Consider the following 19775-nt stretch of genomic DNA (forward strand, 5'->3'; position numbering starts at 1 on the left):
CAAAGGCATAAGTGAATCCAAATGTTTTCCAAAATAATTTCCATATACAATTTTAAAAACTATATAGTGTAGAATCATAAAACGGCTCAAAGTCATTTTTACATTTTTTTTTTTTTCAAAGCTTTTAAGTTTTAATACGCAAAGCGTCAATTTTTTTAATAGAATATTAAACACGTTCTCAAACCCATATGTTTTAAGATCACATGGTGATTTTAAAATAAGAATAATTTAAAGAATTAAAGAATATTACGACATATACAAAAAGCTGTTACTTGAATTTGTAAAAAAATAGTTTGTATATGTAAACGATCTATTTTAGAATTTTATAAGTTTCTTTTGAATCATAAGGCCAGACATTTCAGCAATATAAAATGCAGAATATTCACTTCTGTTCTAATTGGGTGAAAAACATGAAAGACTTTGGATCCGATTTCAGATATGAACGCAAGCTAAAAACTTAGTGGGCAAATCTTTTCTAATTGGGGTCTATCAGTAACACAGCTTCACCCAAATACAACGTAAAGCTATAATCTTATTTTATTTTTGGGTTTCCAAATGTAAAAGCCCTAATAATATTTTTTAAAATTTTAAATTGAATTTTACGAAAAATAGTATTTATTCTTGAATACACTCTCATATATCAAAAATCTATTTACCTCAATAGCTAAACTAAAACTCTCTTTTGGAAGATTATATCTTTATAATAAAACATTTTTCTAAATGATGGACAATGGAATCAAAAGATAATGAATATTCTCTTGTTGCTTGTTCTTGTTAGGGTTTCTACATGATAATGAATACTGCATATAAGAATTTGGAGAAGAAATACTGCAGTCTGCAAGGAAAGGAACTTAGATTTGATTAAAAAGGAAGAGTGGTGACCGTAATTTAAGCCCAGGAAAAAATAAGGGATGATCGGGCAGTCGTATAAAATATTTATAAATTTTTTGAATATTATTGGAGCATAGAAACATAAACCACGAGGCTTTAATAATACAGGCGGCAAAGTAGGACTACGAGTCTACGATGATACATTTGTTCTATGCATGAATTAGAGAATCCTAACTAAACTTCTCAATAAATATAAATCATCTGAACTCATGTATAATAAACAATAGTAGTCGATGTCAATGTGTAAACCAGGACGCCATTTCAGGGTTTGGACTTTGACAAACCCTGAAATGGTTGTTGATGATTTAGACAAACCCTGAAATGGTTGTTGATGAGTTAGTCATCCCCGGAGGTTGAGCTGTCGCGGTCGTCGCCTTTTGCTGAAATGGGTTAAATTCAAACTTGCTGAATTATTGAGCTTCAAAAAATAATATGATATTATGTATTTTGATTTGATAATAATATATTGTTGACTCACATTATTACGAAAGAATTTTATTGTTGAAGAATGACGTATTAATTTGACTTATGGAGCATATTAAATATACGTCTGCCACATCAACCAACACATTGAATCAACAATGAGTGAATTACTTTTCTACCCAAAGTTAGGTCTAAAACCCTTTTTCACCCTTAGTTTGATTAAACAGCATCTTTCTACTCACACTCAAATTTTGTTAAAAATAAATTAATGATGTAAGGGTAAACTAATAATTTTATTATTTATTAAATTTAAAATTAAAAAATAATTTTTTATTAGATCCAAATGTTTTAAACATGGATTTAACCTTTAAAAAATAATATTACATTTTATTCCATTCATTCAAGGTGTAATCATCGTTTTTTAAATTATTAGAAGGTAAATTAATATTTCAAAAATTTCACAAAGTCCCCTAATAGTTTTAAAAATTAGAATTTATCTTTAATATATAATTATACAATAAAAACACTCATATTTATAATAAGAGTAAAAAGTGAGGTGAAAGAAAAAAATAAGTAGCTTCTTATATACTTTAGATATTTAAAAAATTATTTTTAATCTTTCTTAATTTAGAATCATATAATTTTTTTGAAAAATAAAATAATATGAATAAGATGATTATTTCACTCAATAATACCATTATTTTATTAACATAATTTGGGGAAAATTGTTATTTATACTTAATTTTTAAGTAAAAATGTTATTTATGTTAACTAATGGTGAATAACAGTGCTAAGGCTTAGCCTTGGGGCACCCATCAACAATTTGAAAGAAGATTATCCATCAAATTGACAAAAGTTTGATCTTATCAGAATATTTTTATAAATATTCAGTCTTGTTCTCAGCCACCTACCATCATTGTTTAATTAGAAATTTAGGAAAGTCAAAGAGTATATATTTATAAGAAAAGAAAACATATCAATTATCAGACATTTTCAGACAAAGTCCTTTTCCCCGGCAGGACAAATGTATTCTACACTGACCAGAAAAATCAAACTTGTACATCTTTTTGTACCATTTTCGACTTCAAACACATTTTCTCCAGTTGACGAGAATTGATTAAAACAAATAGATAACGATAAAAAACAGAAAAAACAAATTTACATTCATTCAGCGACAATTCTGCTTCTGCCCGAGCCAAGTAGGTAGAGGCCAGAAAGCTTCCGAATATTTTGAGAGAGCCGCCGGTTGAGATCCCGGCGAAGGATCCTCCAAGTCAAAATAAGCAATATTCTCCTTGCGAGGATCATAATTAATTCCAGACAAATCCGCATAGATCAAGTAACCGCAATTTCCTTTATGCGATGGAAATTCTTTAGCTGAAAGCATGAACGAACCATCTTCTCCTAAAAACAAATTTTGATCTTTCAATCCATCTTCTTCAATCCATTTGCAGTTATCTTTGTCAAGCTTGAAAACATCCAAACTAATCCGACCGAACAAAGGACCATGTTGAAAGTATTTGTATAGCCAATAGGTGTTGATGAGAAAAAGATCATTCCTTGATTTTACCAGAGAGTGCATCATAAGATGTGACTGGGATTTTTCAGAAGCCGCCGCTGCTTGAGTGACTTTGAAAGACTTGGGATCCACTGCCACCGTAAAGCCGTCGAATCCCATGGCGTAGAATTTATTTTTATGATAGATAATGTCTTTACAGTTAAAACTTTTATAACCAATATCTATGTTCGTCCATCTCTCGTCTTTGCTTCGCCACACGCCTACTCGGCCGTCATTGATTAACGCCATTAGTACGAACTCACCAGCATTGTCATCATCTGAAGAGACGACGGCCTTTCGAACGTAACAAGTTTTAGAACTTGATACTGTCTCGAGTCGACAGGATTTAGCAATTTCCTTGACTCGATAATCCAGCAAGTTGAAAGACTCGGGTAACATATTTTTGATACGAAGTTTAAACAAGGGATCCATGACTCGGATTTTTCCAGAGTTTGATTCTTCTACTTTAACCAACCATGTTTCGGTGGATTTCTCCGGGGGTTGAATGGCATAAATAGTTGACTCAGTAAGTTCAAGGTGGCCGTCATCTGTCAGGCCTGGTGGAGACGGGATTTTGATATGGGAGCGTGGTGGCAGCGGAGGAGGGGCTGACGAACGGAATGAGTTACAAACAGACCGGAAAGAGATGGTTTCGATTCGTGTATTCAAGTAGTGTGCGATAGAAGAGAGTAGATGTTCGGGGAGATTGTCCATGGCGATGACAATTGAATTGGCAAGTTTTAATCACAAAAGAAAGACGAAAGGAACAAATTCTACTTGAATCTTGTATTTCGCCAAAGTTGCTACTTTTAACATTATAACTTCACAATTTATACTAATAGCGCAGGCAACCTGGTCCTCGTTAAAGCCAACCAAACAAGAACAGGAAAAAAAATTAAGCTCATTCTAGCTAGTCAAAAAATGCTGTTCGAACCTATGTGATTGAAAAAAAACAAAAACTGCATTCACATTCCATCTTCTTTAAACTCAAATGACAGCATCCGCCTTGTGACGTCAACTAATGAAAAATGAAACCTTTCAGCCGTCAAATCTGAGCTTTTCAACCTATTTGATCCTGAATATTCTGCATTTCGTTTATTATAAAATGTAGTTCGGTCAAAAAATGTAAACTTGAATCCCATTTCAAATGTAAATATAATAATCATGCTAACAATTTAGTGGGCCAATTTTGCCAGGAGATATTAAATTTTTTTTTTTCCAAAATGGGTCCATTTATATATTTATAGCACATTTTTTATAATCTAAATATCTTATTTATTTATATATTAAAATATTTAAACTGTTATTATCTTCACCCTTATAAAGATTTAAGTTTACTATTTCATATAAAATATAATTTACAATTGTTTAATATCATAATTTCATATTGTTTAATACTATTATAATATAGTTAGAGTATTAATGATTAAAACTAAAAATGAGTTGACGAATATTAAGGTCTGGATAAAAAAATACACAAAGAATTGGTTGACGTTAAGGTCAATCCTTGACGTCAATGTCAACCATTCTTTGTGTGTTTTTATCTAGATCTGAATCTCCCTCAACTTATTTTCAGTTTTAACTATCAATACTTCAACTATATTATAACAATATTAAATAATATAACAATATGAAATCACAATATTAAACAATGTAACAACATGAAATCATAATATTAAACAATAATAAATTATATTTTACATGAAATCATAAACATAAATCTTAATAAAGTTGAAGACAATGATAGTTTAGATATTTCAATACGGTAAAAATGTTTTAAGTTATAAAAAAATGGTATAAATTGTATAGTGGGCTCATTTTGGGACAAAAATTCAATACCCTTTTGTCTAATTGGGCCTGTTAGGCATATAGCCCTTCCCTCTCCAAAAAATTCTAGACCAAAAGACTTGTTCCCACCCAAGGTTTGATGTAATCGCAAGTCTCATCCAGTAATTTTGAAAAAATTAAATGCCTACCTATAAGTTAATTTCTGTTAAAAATCTCAGTTATAGTTAGGGTAAAAATCGTTATTTAATAAAAAATTTTGGAAGATTAAAGTTTTATCACATTTTTCTTCTTATATTTAAAAATCTATTATCCCTCCACCTAAAGTGTAAAAAATAAACATTTCTCTTTTAGGGTTTATAGTTTTCCCTTGCTATTGTTCCTCTAGTGACTGAAGCTAACTAACCTTCATATCGGTGCTCCTTACTCTCCCGAATGATAACGAATCGTTCACCAATTAGAGGTGGGCCAACAATTCATTGATACGAACATGAAACAGATTTGTATCGCACAAATTTGTTTCTTTCAATAGATTTGTGTATCAATTGACGCATAGATCGGTCAGAATAAGAAATAATTTTTCATATTTTCAAAGTTATGGTTTTTCCAAAGATTTGTCCAAAAAGACATGGACGCAACTTAATCAAATATATATTTTTTTACGTAAAATAATCAATTCTTTAACTAAATTAATTACAAAACAACAATATGAATTAAGAAATAACAAATTAACAAAGAACATGTAAAAGATATTTTATTGTTTAGGGCTTTCAAATGTTCTAACAAAATATGTGTATAAACATTTAAATCTATACTTACTTAGATTTGAATGAGTTTGATGCAAAGCTTTTATGAATTTGATTTGATTTTTGAAAGAGTAGGCAGATGAATACAAGAGAGCCTTTGGTTCTCAAACTTGCATACATAAGTAAAACAGTATTACGACGAAATTTTGACTAAAATTATATAATGAAAAATAGAGGTTAAAATTGTATAAACGATTTATAAAAAAGTTGATCATTTTCCTTCAAATAAATAAAACAGGTGAGGTCAACCTAGGCCTTACAGAGGTTGAATTTTTATGAGAATTTAATAACGTAGTGTAATGACTCGACCACCTTTGGGAAGGAGTATTGCATAATTGAGATCTAATGCAATCGCTATTCTTTTATGTATAAATTTTGAAGGGGAGCCGTTTTAAAGCGTCAGACTATATACAATATACCTTTACATTCGTTCTTTGGTATTATAGCATCGACTGCCTTAATACAATTCAATACGTTAGTTGAACCACGCACAGATGCCCCCTGCCATATCTGTTAGTTCTAGCAATCCTATTAGTATTTTAGAGAGACCACTAGCGCGAGATTGATTGAACCACTGATCCTGGCTTTCACAAATCGTGGAACCCCATCTTTAGACCATTAGTAAGTGGCATTCTTTTCTGGGTTTCTTCTCGTGACGTTAGCCACATAGCGCCACACATTTTCTTGATTTTTTCAAACATGAATGACAATTCCCTGATCTGCAAATACACCATTTATATATATATATATATATATATATATATATATATATATATATATATATATATATATATATATATATATATATCATTGTAAAGGTATTAAAATATGTTCACATATAGTAATCATATACTGGAATAAAAGCATATATATAAGCTGTGAGAAATACATAGGGCGCTTGACGACACAATCTCCACATGCAGATGGAATCAACATACCTGAATCAAAGTACTTGGACTTAGACCGAGACCCTGGCCAGTTGTAATTTCTTTGCCCTTCAAAAATATAGAACTCCTACCAAGATTTCTCAAAATGAATGAGCCATCTTCTGCCATCTTTATCAGTGCCTAGCAGAAATAGATTCACACTAGTTATACTGTTGAACAAATGCAAAGAACATAGAATATTCACCAAGCTAAAACAACTTTTTAGAAACCACTAATGTCAGCAGCATTTTGTCCCCAAAATATGTTGAAATATGTATATCAGAGAATATAGTAGCCTCTTCCAAAATAGAGCCATATCCATGTACCATGATGTCCTTCAAATATTTAAAAACTGCAAAGTTTCTCAAAGTACCAATCAATATTTGTATCGCTAAAGTCTTTGCAACCAATGAAAAATGAATTTGGCACATAATCAAATTAAAAGATCTACAAGCTGTCGTTTTTATTGGCACGTCCTTCTCTTCCCGAGTCAATATCAATATCAACTCCATCTGTTGCCCTGCCAAGTATGACCTACAGAGTAGAAAAGAGCTTGGCCGAATAAGGGGAGAAAAGTTTCCATAATATTGCAATTAAATGAATGCAGGAACAGAAAAATACAGAAGCGTATGTAACAGATAACAAGCCAACATTGTCAATCTTGTGGTGTTAAATTTTTTACTAGTCAGCTGTTTCAATTTAGAATCTGAATCAAAGACCTCAACATTACTAAAATTATTAATAGATTGGCAAACTAAGCAGAATTCAAATTTAAATGCAAAATAAAAAAGAAAGTAAACACACTGAAGCTTTACTCGAGTCAGAAGCAGAAGCATGAAATGTATAGGCATATCATTCAGTAAATATAACCTAGATTGCTTGCATCTTGCTCCTTGCTAGATTTGTATTGAAGTTTTCCTACCTTCTTGTGGTTCTACAGTCACTACTGGAACTGCTGATGCATAGTCAAAATGACATCATAATCAAATCAATTAAATGTTCAATCTAGAGCATCATGTCAATAACCTCCTAAGAAAAAGAATTTCCACTAGCAATCTTAAGAATCATTTATTGACAAATGATTATGCCACAAAGAAATATAACGAACAAGAAATAACTATATCCAAAACAAACGTTTCATTCCTAAGTCAGACCATCCCATAATATACAATTAGCAAGAAAAGATGTAAAATTAGAACAATTTTTACCTCCGTGTCCTTAATATACTGCTTCTAATGGCGTCCACACAAGAGGGCAAATGCCCCTTGGTATTTGATTGCTCTTCACATACAAGATTGAGCACATTGCTTTAATCTAATGATTGCCCTCGCAGTATCATCATGTTGATACCTTGACACTGGAAATTTGAAGGAAAGAAAATCAACTCAAAATAACTATGTTTGCAGCCATAGTGTCACATACATTACACTGTCATTCTCTGCATTGAAGAATACGACCATTTGGAAATAAAAATCACAATAAGGCCATATATTATGTTGAAGAAAATGAGTAAATAAACAGCAGGATATAGTATAATCAAGTGTGTGAAAGTTAAAACTGTGCAGTTCATAACAAAATATTACTGCATATTGAAAAAGGTTAGACAGAAGCAGAATAATATATGATAATCGAACTGAACTCTAGATGAGCAACCTTCTGTACTAAAAGATGTATCAAGATCTTCTGGACACAAATCCCAATCCAGTGACTGAAAGGGAGCCAAAAAAAAAAAAGTTAGAGAATGTAAAAACTGAAAAAAAATGAAGGAAAAAAGATTAATCTCGTCAATAATTTTAAGATTTACCATTGATTCAATATCAGAAAAGTGGAGAAGGTGATCATCACTCTCATATTCCTCCTCCTCCAGCATGGCTTCTGAATCTAAGGTTGAGGGGGTTGCTTCTGGTTCAGGAATATTGTTTCTCATTGAACTAGATTTTGCATGTAACAGCTTATCTGAAGCAGATCTTGTATGCAGCGACTTTTCCTTCAGTCTTGCATGGGAAAGAGATGTTTGGACTACAACTGCTGATCGGCATTGGGTAAAATCTCCATGGGCATTGTTAGCCTGTCTGAAGATACGATTAAGACTGTTGACATCACCAGACTTGGATCTGACTCCTGTACCACGAAATTGGGCATTGTGCTTGGATCCTGGAAACATGTCAGATACTCTTGTGCTGGAAACAGTAAAATATTGTATGGAACTATTGTCTTTCTTCATTCTCCGAAGTTTTTGTTCACTATCCTTACCAGCATCAAAGGAGGAAGCCAGTTCACTTGCCCTGTTATAACTTGTTTGAGGAGCCATAGAAGCAACTACTTTCGGCATGAAATCATCATTGCAAGGAATTTCTTTGTCCTCACTGTTCAATGTGCAGATTATCTCCCCATCCAGCAGTTCATGATACGGAGGATTGGGTATTGACATAGATGATGGTACATTTACTTCTGAACAAATGATATTATAATGATTGCCATGACTAATGCCTGATTGTACAGCAATAATCTCCAATTCTGAAAGATTTGTTTCATCAGACATTGAAAGGCATGTATGAGGTTCTTTAATATCTGGTACATCATCTCTATGGATATCATTAGGAGAATTCCATACTATGGGATCAATGTTAACATGACAACACTTATCGGTTAAGTTTTTCTTGTCCACATCAATGAAATGAACCTCCTCCTTGTTCCCAAAGTTTAAAAGAGAGTCTGAAAGATTCAACAAATCAAAATCTGGGCTGGTAGGTGAAATTATTATCTTCTCATTCATGTCATCTGGTAGTATATATGTCTCTACTGAACCCTGACCTTGACCTCCATGGCTCTTATTGATTGATATTGCAGGCGTTGGAATAAACTTCATTGTTTTCCACAGAGGTGTCCTACTCTGTTGAGATGAATATCCCAATACATGAAAGGGAGCATCATTTTCTAGCAATGCATCTGAGGGTCCCATTCCCTCAACAACTGGGCAATTTTCAAAGCCAGTCAATGTCTCTCCCAGAATATGTGCAGAGTCTTCATGCACATTTTCCTGCTCATAATTGGAATGCCCTAAAGAGTCTTTGATGAAATTATTATCTTGTGGTCTGTGATGCAAGCAATCTATGTCCATTTCTTGTAATTCAAGACAGCTCTGGGCACAATCTCCAACCATGGAACTTTCAACTGGAGTCTCACAGTGAAAGCTTACATGCTCTTGAAAAGCCGTACCATCACCAATATCATCACTTACGTTTGGTGAAGCCAAAAATCTAAGATTAGGAGAGTTCAAAGATTGGATACAAGTTCTTTTCCGCATGGCATGATACAGTCTTCGAACATCCTCAGCTATTCGCTTTGGTGGACCTCCTGAATTGTCCCCAGCACCAGAAGTAAATGTCTTGGCTTGATTATTAGCAGAAGAAAGTTCAAACTCTGCCACAAGAGCAGCAGCTTCTACTGCAACAACAGGGTCATAGAGAAGAGAATGCCACCGATATTCCAATTCTGCTACTGAAAACTTAACGGGAAAATCTCACTGCGCCTTTAGCAAGTGCTTCCAGAGAAGCACCTGCCTGAAGTAGCAAAAGAGTTGTACCAGTGAATTAAAGATTTATCCCAAAATTAAGTAAACACTTTATGAAGAAATAGCAACAAAAAAATCTGCACCAGCGAGCAAAGCCAACAGCAAGCTGTTTGATTAATAGAATTCATACAACATAAACATTGTGGTTACAGTGAACTCAGGAGACAGTAACATAACCAAAATTTCAGTTGCAGCAGTAAAATCCACAAAAATTACACAGAAAATTCAAAAGAAACTATATCAACCGTACAAGTCGATTTCCTACTTGCTAATCTATGGGTTTGTTAAGAGTAATACGGAGGAAAATATCAACATAGGGCTTTTTTTCTACTAAAGAATGCAGAGTACCTCAACAGCGTTCTTTAACAGGATGTCATCTTCAGGGATTCATGAAGACATTGAAGCAGCATAAGCTGCCATGTGCCAGAAAGATTTAACAGCAAAAACTGAACTGGACCAAAATGCTTCAATATTCTGTAGTGGAACTGGGGGTTTCCATGAAAATTAACTTACAAATGAAGAAGAAAGACACAAGTGGAATTATGAAGAGAGGCAATGACTTAAAAAACGCGGGTAATAATTTTGAGTGGATGTCGTAAATGTGAAGCAAGAATTTTTTTTTTTTTTTCAGTTTCAATCTTACAGAATCAGTAGCAGGAAGCTAAAGCAAAAGATGCTGGTCAGAGGGAATCCTCAGTTCAAATCACGGACTTGGAATCGTATATACTACTTAATACGTATAATACCGTTAATTAATTTCGAAGTTATTTATCTACAGAGAGAAGTATCGATGTACATGACAAAATGGGAAAGGATTCCTTCTTCTTTGTCACTTGAAATGGAGTAAGAACCATTCTTATTAAATGTGAATGCCTTGAAGATATGGCATTGTGTTCAGGATCTGAATTTTTTACAGTTGGATTGACACCGACGAGACCTCGCAGGATTTGTTCAAATTTTTTTATCACCATTTTAACCTTTATTTATACGGTAATACCATTTCTCCACCAAAAAAAAAAATGTAGGCCAAATTACAGTTTCCCACCCAAGTTTTAGCGTAAACTCAAAGCACATCCACAGTAAATAAAAAACTCAAACACCCATTCATGGGTTAACTGCTATTAAAATTTTTAATTAGAGGCAAAGGTATAATCGTTGTTTTATCTCTAAACCTAAAACTTAAAAAATTTATATCATTTCCTTCTTTAGTTTAGAAAACTAACAATTTTCTCGCATGATTAAACTTTGAAAAATTCACTCCCCCCATTTCTAGGTTTCATCTTTGGCTAATGATCTTCTCAAATCTAGCCAAAGATTTTCTTTGACGAAGGACGATCCTTCGTCATCCAGATCAGGAAGAAGCAACGAAGCATGATCCTTTGTCGTCAAGTCTAGAAAACACGCAATGGACAACAAAACATTATCTTTCATTGTCTTGTCTTCCAAACGATGTTTCGTCTTCCTTCGTGGTAGTGGTGACTATCCTTCATCGTCTTTTATGGTCGAATCTAGAAGATGGGTGGAAAGCAAGCGATGAGAACAAAACTACCAATTTTTCTAGTGCTCTCTCCCTTTGACAATCAGACTCTCTCTTCTTTGGTATCTTTGTCGACAACGAAGACAATGCCAAAGGATAGTTGGCGACAGATCCAAGAGAGATTGAGCAAGGAAAGAGACTGTTGACGACAAAGAAAGAGAGGTCATGACCGGATTCAATTATCAAAGAAGAATGACTTGAAAATGAAACCCTATGTAACGGGAAAAATGTGATTTTTTTAAATTTAATCATAAATAAAATTGTTAGTTTTTCAAAATAAGAAAAAAAATGATATCAATTGTTATATTTTTTAATATTAAAAGTTAAATAACGATTTTATCCTTAAAACTAATGAAAATTATTAATTTTAACAACCCACATGCGGGAGTTTGATGTTTCAATACATAGTGAGTATCAGTTTGGAAATTTAACAAACCTTGTGGGGGAATAAGTCCTTTGGCTTTATAGGAATCACTTGTTCTCTGTCTCTCTTTGCAATGCCAATCTTAAGATATTTTGAATGTTACATGCATCTTTTTACAAGTACAAAATTACCAAAAATTAAGAGATTAAGCTTTGGTCAATTTCTTTGAAAAGGTTAGATTTTTTATCAGCAAAGTCAAATTGATATTTCAGACAAGAGTGGTCAATATGTTGCAAGGCTCAAAATCATAATGATGAGGTTACCGAAAAGCACTACTACGAAGTTCACATGAAGTCCATCTTTGATGAGTTCAACTCTATGAAGTCACGCCAAGTACATCTTACATACGAAGAGAAATTAAATGCTTTATAGCCAAGTTGAGGACACATCTAATTTTTTTCCTTTTACTTTTATGTATGCATGTATGTTTGAATTTTGATTTTTCAGCAACATATTTGATATGTAATGTTTTCTAATTTTATTATATAAAAATATAGCTTGAAATTGAATCCAGGCGCCGCCCTTGCCTCAGCTTATCATTGGCATCCTTCAGTTTCTTATTGGCATCTTTCATTCTCTATAGAACACATGACGCATTTAAGCAACAAAATCTTCTAAAACTACGTAGATAAATAAATTAAACATAAAATTTTGTAAGATGATCGTACTTACCCCATAATGCATGCTCTACTAGTCAATTCCATGAGTCATCTTGTTAGAGATTAAAAAGTATCATTTCAAATAAAAACAATATAAATGAGTAGTATATAAATGTGATAAATTAGATCTTAAAATAAGTTAATTAGTTTTGTATAATATGAATTTCAATTTTTTTATTTATAGACCTAATATAAGTAAACTTGATCTTGATATCAAGTAGTAATAGATTAGACCTTAACATAAGTTAATTAATTTTATATAATATGAATTTTAATTTTTATATTTATAAATCTAATATATTTTTACATATGGGTGTGATAAAAAAACTATTGTTAGGCAAGTGTAAAGTATCAATTCGGTATTATCTTACCTTATAACACCTCTCATTCTGATACTTTTACGATATTTGATATTTTTCCAATTAAATTTTGAAAATTTGTGGCCCAGAAAAAACTCATCGTAGACCACCGCTATTCTGTCTGTCGAAAGAGTCCAGTGGTGCAAGCATACAGAAATATACAAATATATGAAAATTCTCATCATTTATCTTTATCTTTATCCTTAGACTACTCACTACTCTCCTTCAAACCAAACATACTCAAAAATGGGCATATGCTAAATAACAAAAAAATGAAGAAATAATATTCAAAGTGCATGGACAAGGCCAGATGAGTGATACATCAAATCAACTAAACTTTACTCACCTACATACCACCTTCATCACTTAATTGTTGGACCTGCACTCCCTGAACCTTCCTACCTTACTTAACTTTTTTTTTTAAATTTTTTTTCTAAGCAAAAATTTATTAATAGGAAAAAAATTCCATGCCCATAAAAGCTATCCGACCATAATCTAAAATCGTCATGCCAAAAGTCAGGATAACAATAAAGCAAACAGGAGCAAAACAAGCTAACACAGCAAGAAACATTACATTCCCGTTGTCTCCGTAAGGACAGAACAGTGGCAAGAAAAATTGAAAGAAATTCTATTAATATTATATAAAACTGTTGCCTAGACATTAATGTATTTCAATTTAATTACAAACATCAACTAGTTTCCTTTTTGTTTCGAAACTTAATTAGATGTTACGTCTCATAATTGATATTGTTTGGTAGTTGTAACAATTAATAGACCAATGAAAGTTTTTTGGGAACCAGAAGAGAAGTAATAATAGACGGGAAAGAAAGCATTGAAGTGTAAAGTAGAGATACAGCCTTTATTTTATTTTTTGACTAAGTAATTAGTGATAGAAAACTAGTACTTGGTTTTGCTTTATCTTTGAAAAAGTAGAGGAAAATAGAGGAGAAGAGTATAATTTTTTAAGTAAAGGCTACCCCATGCCACTGAATCAGATTCCAATGTGATGACACTCTAAATCCCATCTAAGTTGTACCGATGGAGATTCTTAGAGAAACATTATGATAACAGTGTATTCTTGGTTGTTTAGAAACTCGAATGTGGAAATTAAAGAATAAGGGTTTACCTAGCCTTACTTCAAACCATCCTCAGAGGAATAAAACAGTCGAAAAAGACCCTTCATCTTATATATTCATTATGATGTGGTTTGCATGCAGTCATTGTAGCATTACACAGCCCAAGCAGAAGTCAGTTTCAAAAGATGCTTTAGCATCTAATTATATAAATAGCAGTGCAAGCCTCCTAATCTCAATCAACACTTTTTCAAGTTTCCGACCAAACTCATGGCCAACAACATCTTACAAGCTCACAATGTTCGTGTTTCAGCGGGAGGAGAAAGATATATAGTACTTGCACATGGGATGGGAAGTGACCAATCCGTGTGGAATAGGCTTCTTCCATTTTTCACGGGTATGTACCGCGTCATCTGCTACGACCTAGCCTGTGCCGGCAGCATGAACCCGGATTCTTTTGATATTAGAAAGTACGCTACCCTTGATGGGTACGTAGATGACCTTCTAAACATTCTCGACGCTCTTCAGGTTGATCGCTGTGCTTATGTGGGTCACTCCATATCGGCAATGATTGGAATCTTGGCTTCCATTCGGAGACCTCAGCTCTTCACCAAGCTCATTCTTCTTAATGCTTCACCCAGGTAAATCATTTCAATATTCAAAGTTTATAATCTAGTCAGGCTTGAGAAGCTTAATCAGAAATCAAAATTTATGCATTCAGATTTTTGAATGACGAAAACTATCGTGGGGGATTTGAGCGAGCGCAGGTGCAGGAAATGTTAGCAGCAATGGAGGCAAACTATGAGCTATGGGTTTATGGGTTTGCACCAGAAGCAGTGGGTGCAGACTTGCCAGAAGTCATTAGAGAATTCAGCCGGACTTTATTCACAATGAGGCCGGATATATCATTGTTTGTTTGCAGAACAATAGTTGAGGCTGATATAAGGGGCATACTAGGCCAAGTGACGGTGCCATGTAGCATCATTCAAACCGCCCGGGACTCCTCAGTCCCCTTATCAGCGGCTGAATATTTACGGAACCATCTCGGCGGCCGCACCACGCTGCAGATTTTGAACACTGAAGGCCACTTACCGCATTTAAGTGCCCCTGCCTTAACGGGTCCAGCCATTAGGAGAGCACTACCCCGATAGCTTTTTCGTTAGGACAAAAATTAATGAAAAACCATATAAGATTTAGGGTTTACTCGACTAAACCACTATCATAACAGCAGCGCCTCTGCTTCATTTTCAAGTTCGGTTACGAACGTGTCATCAAAGAACATTTAACATCATTAATCGTATCAAAAATAAGTAATTCATTAATCAATCACTTTGTGAAATTCTTGTACATTGATTCTCATTGACCACGTATCCATCGATGGACCCAAAGCAAAGAAAGAAGAGGTGTAGATAATTTTTTGGATCGTTTTTGTCTCTTTAGCCGCTTGCACTGCGTACATTCCTTAATTCTCATACATGAACCTAATAGAACCAAGCTTCTATTCAATTAAACGAATATGGGCATCAGTGTTTGAATATGGCAGTTAATTGTCAACTCAGCTTAGAAACAAGAATTTTGAAGCATATGGAAGCCAAGGCTAGCCAACGGCGGCCACGTGGAAGATGACTTGGCAACCAGAGCAAGCATATAGAAGTGACCAGTTTTGTATTCGTTTTAGGTATACAAATATGTATACATTCACACATGTCACTATATAATTAAACGTTGTTTTATTCTTAATTCAAAATTATTTAATTACATACAAAATATAAATAAGTACATATTTATATATTTAAAATAGTTATACGTAATTTTATATAAATGAGTATATATTTATATATCTAAAATTTTTTACGTCTAAGTTTATAATTGCAAAAATAGTAAGATTTGTACACCTTTTTAGCTTTTATGTTCCCTTTTTAGAGATATGTGATAACTGAAATTTAATAATGATAAATAAAATTTGAATTGTAAATATATTTGTTGGGTAACTAAAGCTTTATATGTAAAATATGATTTATAAAAAAAAAATAACATACTAATAATAACTAAAGAATTAGTTACATAAAATGTTAGAAAGCATAAAACAGCAACAAATTTATTTTATAAAAGTGTTATCAGGGAAGAAAATTCTATCCAACCAAAGATTCTACAAGATATAATTATTCTATTAAAATTGAAGATATAAGTTACGAGAGAAGAAAAAAGTGGACAGGAGACAAAGAAGAAACCGAACACTATGCCCAACAAGTGTTTGTCTCATACATTTATTGAAACCGACATTAATTAGACAGTCAATAAAAGAAAACAAAAATATGTTTTCTTTAAGAGACCAAAAGATTGTTCTCTCATTATCATGTTCCACATTGAATACAAGACTATTTGTGAGTAGACTATAAGAAGCAACGCTGAACTGATTATGGAAGAAATTGTTTTTAAGTTTTTACTTCGCTCTCAAAATGGTTAGTTCTAGTTATTTATGTTGGTGCTTTTTGGACTATACAAATTTAAGAAAAATGATATATTATGACTAATTATTGTCACGTTAAATTGAATTTAGTTGTTTCCTGATAACTCAAAAGTTTGTTAACACTGTTCTTCTTCTTCCTTTTTAATTTTGCTCTCTCTCTTTGAAACTTCTGAAAATCTCTCTGAATCCTTGAATTGAATTTTCTGATCACACCAAATTGGTATTAGAGAATCGGCTCTAGCCATGGGGAAAGGAACTCGTAATCAAGAGCTTAAACAGGAATTGATGCAAATGATCCAAGGTGCTGAGCTACTGCAACAACGACTCTAAGCAGAAAATGGTAAATTGATCGAAGAGGAGGTTTTAGGACAAACATCTGATTAGAAGGTGCTGTGGGGATGCTCGACCAAATTGGAGTTTTCTAAGTACCGTGGGGATGATTTCGAGAGTTGGCTGATTAGAGTTGAATATTATTTTGAGTGCCTAAGGATGGCTAGTTGAAAATTGTAGCTCCCCACTTAGAAGGGAAAGCAATAGAGTGGCACCAAGGACTGATGAAGATTAAAGTAGTCCAACTAGAGACGGTGGTGGGTCGGAACGGCTTCGATGAGGCCTGTCAGGCTGTTGGGTTGGCTGGGCATAAGGCCTACACAATCATAGTCCTTCGTGTTGGGCTGACCTATATAAATGGGAAGACCCATGACACGATCTTATATCTATAGAGTTGTGTCGTGTCAGACCTACAATGAACCGATTAGTTTTTATTTTAATAAAAATAATTATTTAAATTTACTAATATAAATGTTTTTCTAAATTCAGACAACCGAAGATTGTAAATTACAGGTTTATCCTTCAAATAACATTTTATTTATATTTCTGAATAATGTAAAATCATTTTCTAATATTAATTGTCATATTTAATTACAAAAAACTCTTTATTTACATCTTATTGATAGGGCTAGATTCGAGCCGAGCCGAGCTCGGCTCGCAGCCAGCTCGGGCTCGACTTGCTTTATTTAGGGGCAGCTCGAGTTCGACTCGAGCTAAACTCGGTTCGGCTCGAGTTCAGCTCGTTTTTGGCTCGGCTTGTTTTTAGTTTGGCTCGACTCGTTTTTCATATCAAAACGACATCGTTTTGTGTATATATATGGATCAAAATGATGTCGTTTTGTATAAAAAAATTTTAAAAAATTTTTAAAAAAATATGCCCTGCCAAGCCGAGCCAGCTCGAGCTCGATCGAGCCGAGCAGAGCCCAGCTCGTTTCGGGCTCGAACTGAGTCGAGCCAAGCCCGAGCTACAGCTGGCTCGGCTCGAATCCAGCCCTACTTATTGACTTACTTAACACTTAAATCAGGACAACTATTTTTTTTACGCTTAACCACAAAAAAGAATTGAATAACTTGCATAGGTGATCATCTAACAGTGTCTCTCGAATTTTTTTTATATATGCTACTAGAGATGGTAATTTCAATATGAATTCAGAATCTTTGACCCTTTTTAACCCTAATAAAGAAGGAATTTTCCGATAAAAATAGAGAAGGGGATGAAGATGAAAAATATCTCACAATCAGGGACAGAGATTCATGTATCCCCTCCTCTCCTTGCCTCGCCCCATCTTTATCGTCGTCTCTGTTTCTGTTCCTTTATATTGATATTTTTACTTAGAATACTAACATATTCTTATAGTTTTAAATTATTTATGTTTTTCAAATTTATTTATATTTTTATTGTGTATATTAAAGTGATAAACATATGTTATTTGTAATATTTAAAATAGGTTGGTTTTAATTTTAGTTAATTTTGTTGTTTAGTATGTTTATATTATGTTTAGTGAATACAAGGAGGAAATTTTTCTTTACGGTTATGGAGATGGGGAGAGGATTTTGCCTCACGGGTAAAGGATAAAGAAGGGAAGGGACAGAGACGGGGAATAGGGTATTCAACCCCACCTCTCTCTATTGCTATCTCTACCTAATACTGCTATTATTCCATTAATATTTATTAACAATTTAGTTTATATTTTGTTTTGATAATTTTGTTAATTATTATTTTTCTTTAAAATATTTTTATAACAAAAATACTTAATATGTTATAAATGAAAAGTTTAATATATTTTGATAATAAAAATACTTAATATGTTTTAAACGAAAAGGTGTTCAAACAATTGAGACGACTTCACTTTTGATAATTAATTAATCAAGTATGAGTGCAATGTAAATACTATAATAGAAACCATGTAAAGTCTATGTTACAGTGTTTACATTGCACCAATTTTTGATCAATTAAATCTACAAAAGTGAAATCGTCTTAATTCTTTACATACATTTTCTCTTTAGAGCAAATTAGGCTTTTTCATTATGAAAATATTTTAAATAAAAATAATAATTAACAAAATAAAAAAAATAAAAAAATTATGTTGTTATTAGACATTAAAGGAATGGTGGCAATAACAAATGTATTAAAAATTATGAATAACATTGTCTAAAGGTCATGCACGCGACTTACTTAATTCTTCTTACTAACGGAGCGCATGAAATATAATTGTCTCAACTCAAATGTAGAGTAATCCATGAAAACGTAGTAAAAAAAACAAGTTCATTGTGCGATATCGATAAAATAAAATGTTTCTTTTAATTGGATACGACAATTATTAATAGAAAATAATTTTACATCATTTAAAAATATAAACAAAATGTGATTTGGAGGATTGTAGGTTGTATTAATTTAAATTTATTTTTTATTAAAAAACTAAACATACAAAAATTGAATGAATAAAATGTAGAGAGAAATTGAAATATTAAAATTGAATAAGAAAATATTGAATATAAAAGAGATTGAATGAAAAGAATGTATTAAGAAAATGAAAGATTGACAGATGAGGTTGGGTGTGTATGGTTTAGAAAGTGAGGGACTGTGGGTTTATATAGGAAAAAAAAACTTTAAAAATTTAAAAACCCAACAGTTAGTGGTCTGACCACTAACTGTAGACTTGCAGTCTGTATAAGAAAGAAAACAAAATTTTGTTCTTTTTAAATGGCCACTACAGTATCAGAGTAACTCGCAACATGATCAAGAGAGCCGACAAGGCTAGCATGACCCACTACAGTTATAGGTTATGCTCTTTTAGTTTGATCTATCCCATTTGACATCTCTAAGTCCAACATATAACTTGAGAGGAATATATCCAATTCATGAGATCCAGATTTGGAGTTCATTGCCCATAATGATCTTTTATTAGATTTGAGAAATCTCAAATAGGTAGGAAACCCTCCAAGAGTATTTAGACATG

At 32.9% G+C, this 19775-nt stretch overlaps 3 protein-coding genes across 3 annotated transcripts; 1 reads left to right on the top strand and 2 right to left on the bottom strand.

Annotated features, from left to right (window-relative positions):
• Positions 1-2482: 2482 nt before the first annotated feature.
• On the bottom strand, positions 2483-3586 carry LOC123227653 (F-box protein SKIP23-like). The gene has a single exon (XM_044652753.1). It carries the CDS (start codon positions 3584-3586, stop codon positions 2483-2485), a length of 1104 nt encoding a protein of 367 aa, XP_044508688.1.
• Positions 3587-5798: 2212 nt separating this feature from the next.
• Positions 5799-10617, bottom strand: LOC123216688. The gene is made up of 6 exons (XM_044637202.1): positions 10312-10617; positions 8194-9952; positions 8043-8097; positions 7598-7746; positions 6402-6923; positions 5799-6182 (listed from the first exon to the last, which is right to left on the bottom strand). Exons 2-4 carry the CDS (start codon positions 9694-9696, stop codon positions 7673-7675), a joined length of 1632 nt encoding a protein of 543 aa, XP_044493137.1. The 5' UTR covers positions 9697-9952; positions 10312-10617; the 3' UTR covers positions 5799-6182; positions 6402-6923; positions 7598-7672.
• A 3622-nt stretch (positions 10618-14239) lies between these two features.
• On the top strand, positions 14240-15510 carry LOC123195198 (probable strigolactone esterase DAD2). Its single transcript, XM_044608851.1, has 2 exons — positions 14240-14656; positions 14737-15510. Exons 1-2 carry the CDS (start codon positions 14286-14288, stop codon positions 15164-15166), a joined length of 801 nt encoding a protein of 266 aa, XP_044464786.1. The 5' UTR covers positions 14240-14285; the 3' UTR covers positions 15167-15510.
• The last annotated feature ends 4265 nt before the right edge of the window (positions 15511-19775 follow it).

This window comes from Mangifera indica, chromosome 1 (assembly GCF_011075055.1).
Source record: "Mangifera indica cultivar Alphonso chromosome 1, CATAS_Mindica_2.1, whole genome shotgun sequence".
NCBI classification, from domain to species: Eukaryota; Viridiplantae; Streptophyta; class Magnoliopsida; order Sapindales; family Anacardiaceae; genus Mangifera; species Mangifera indica.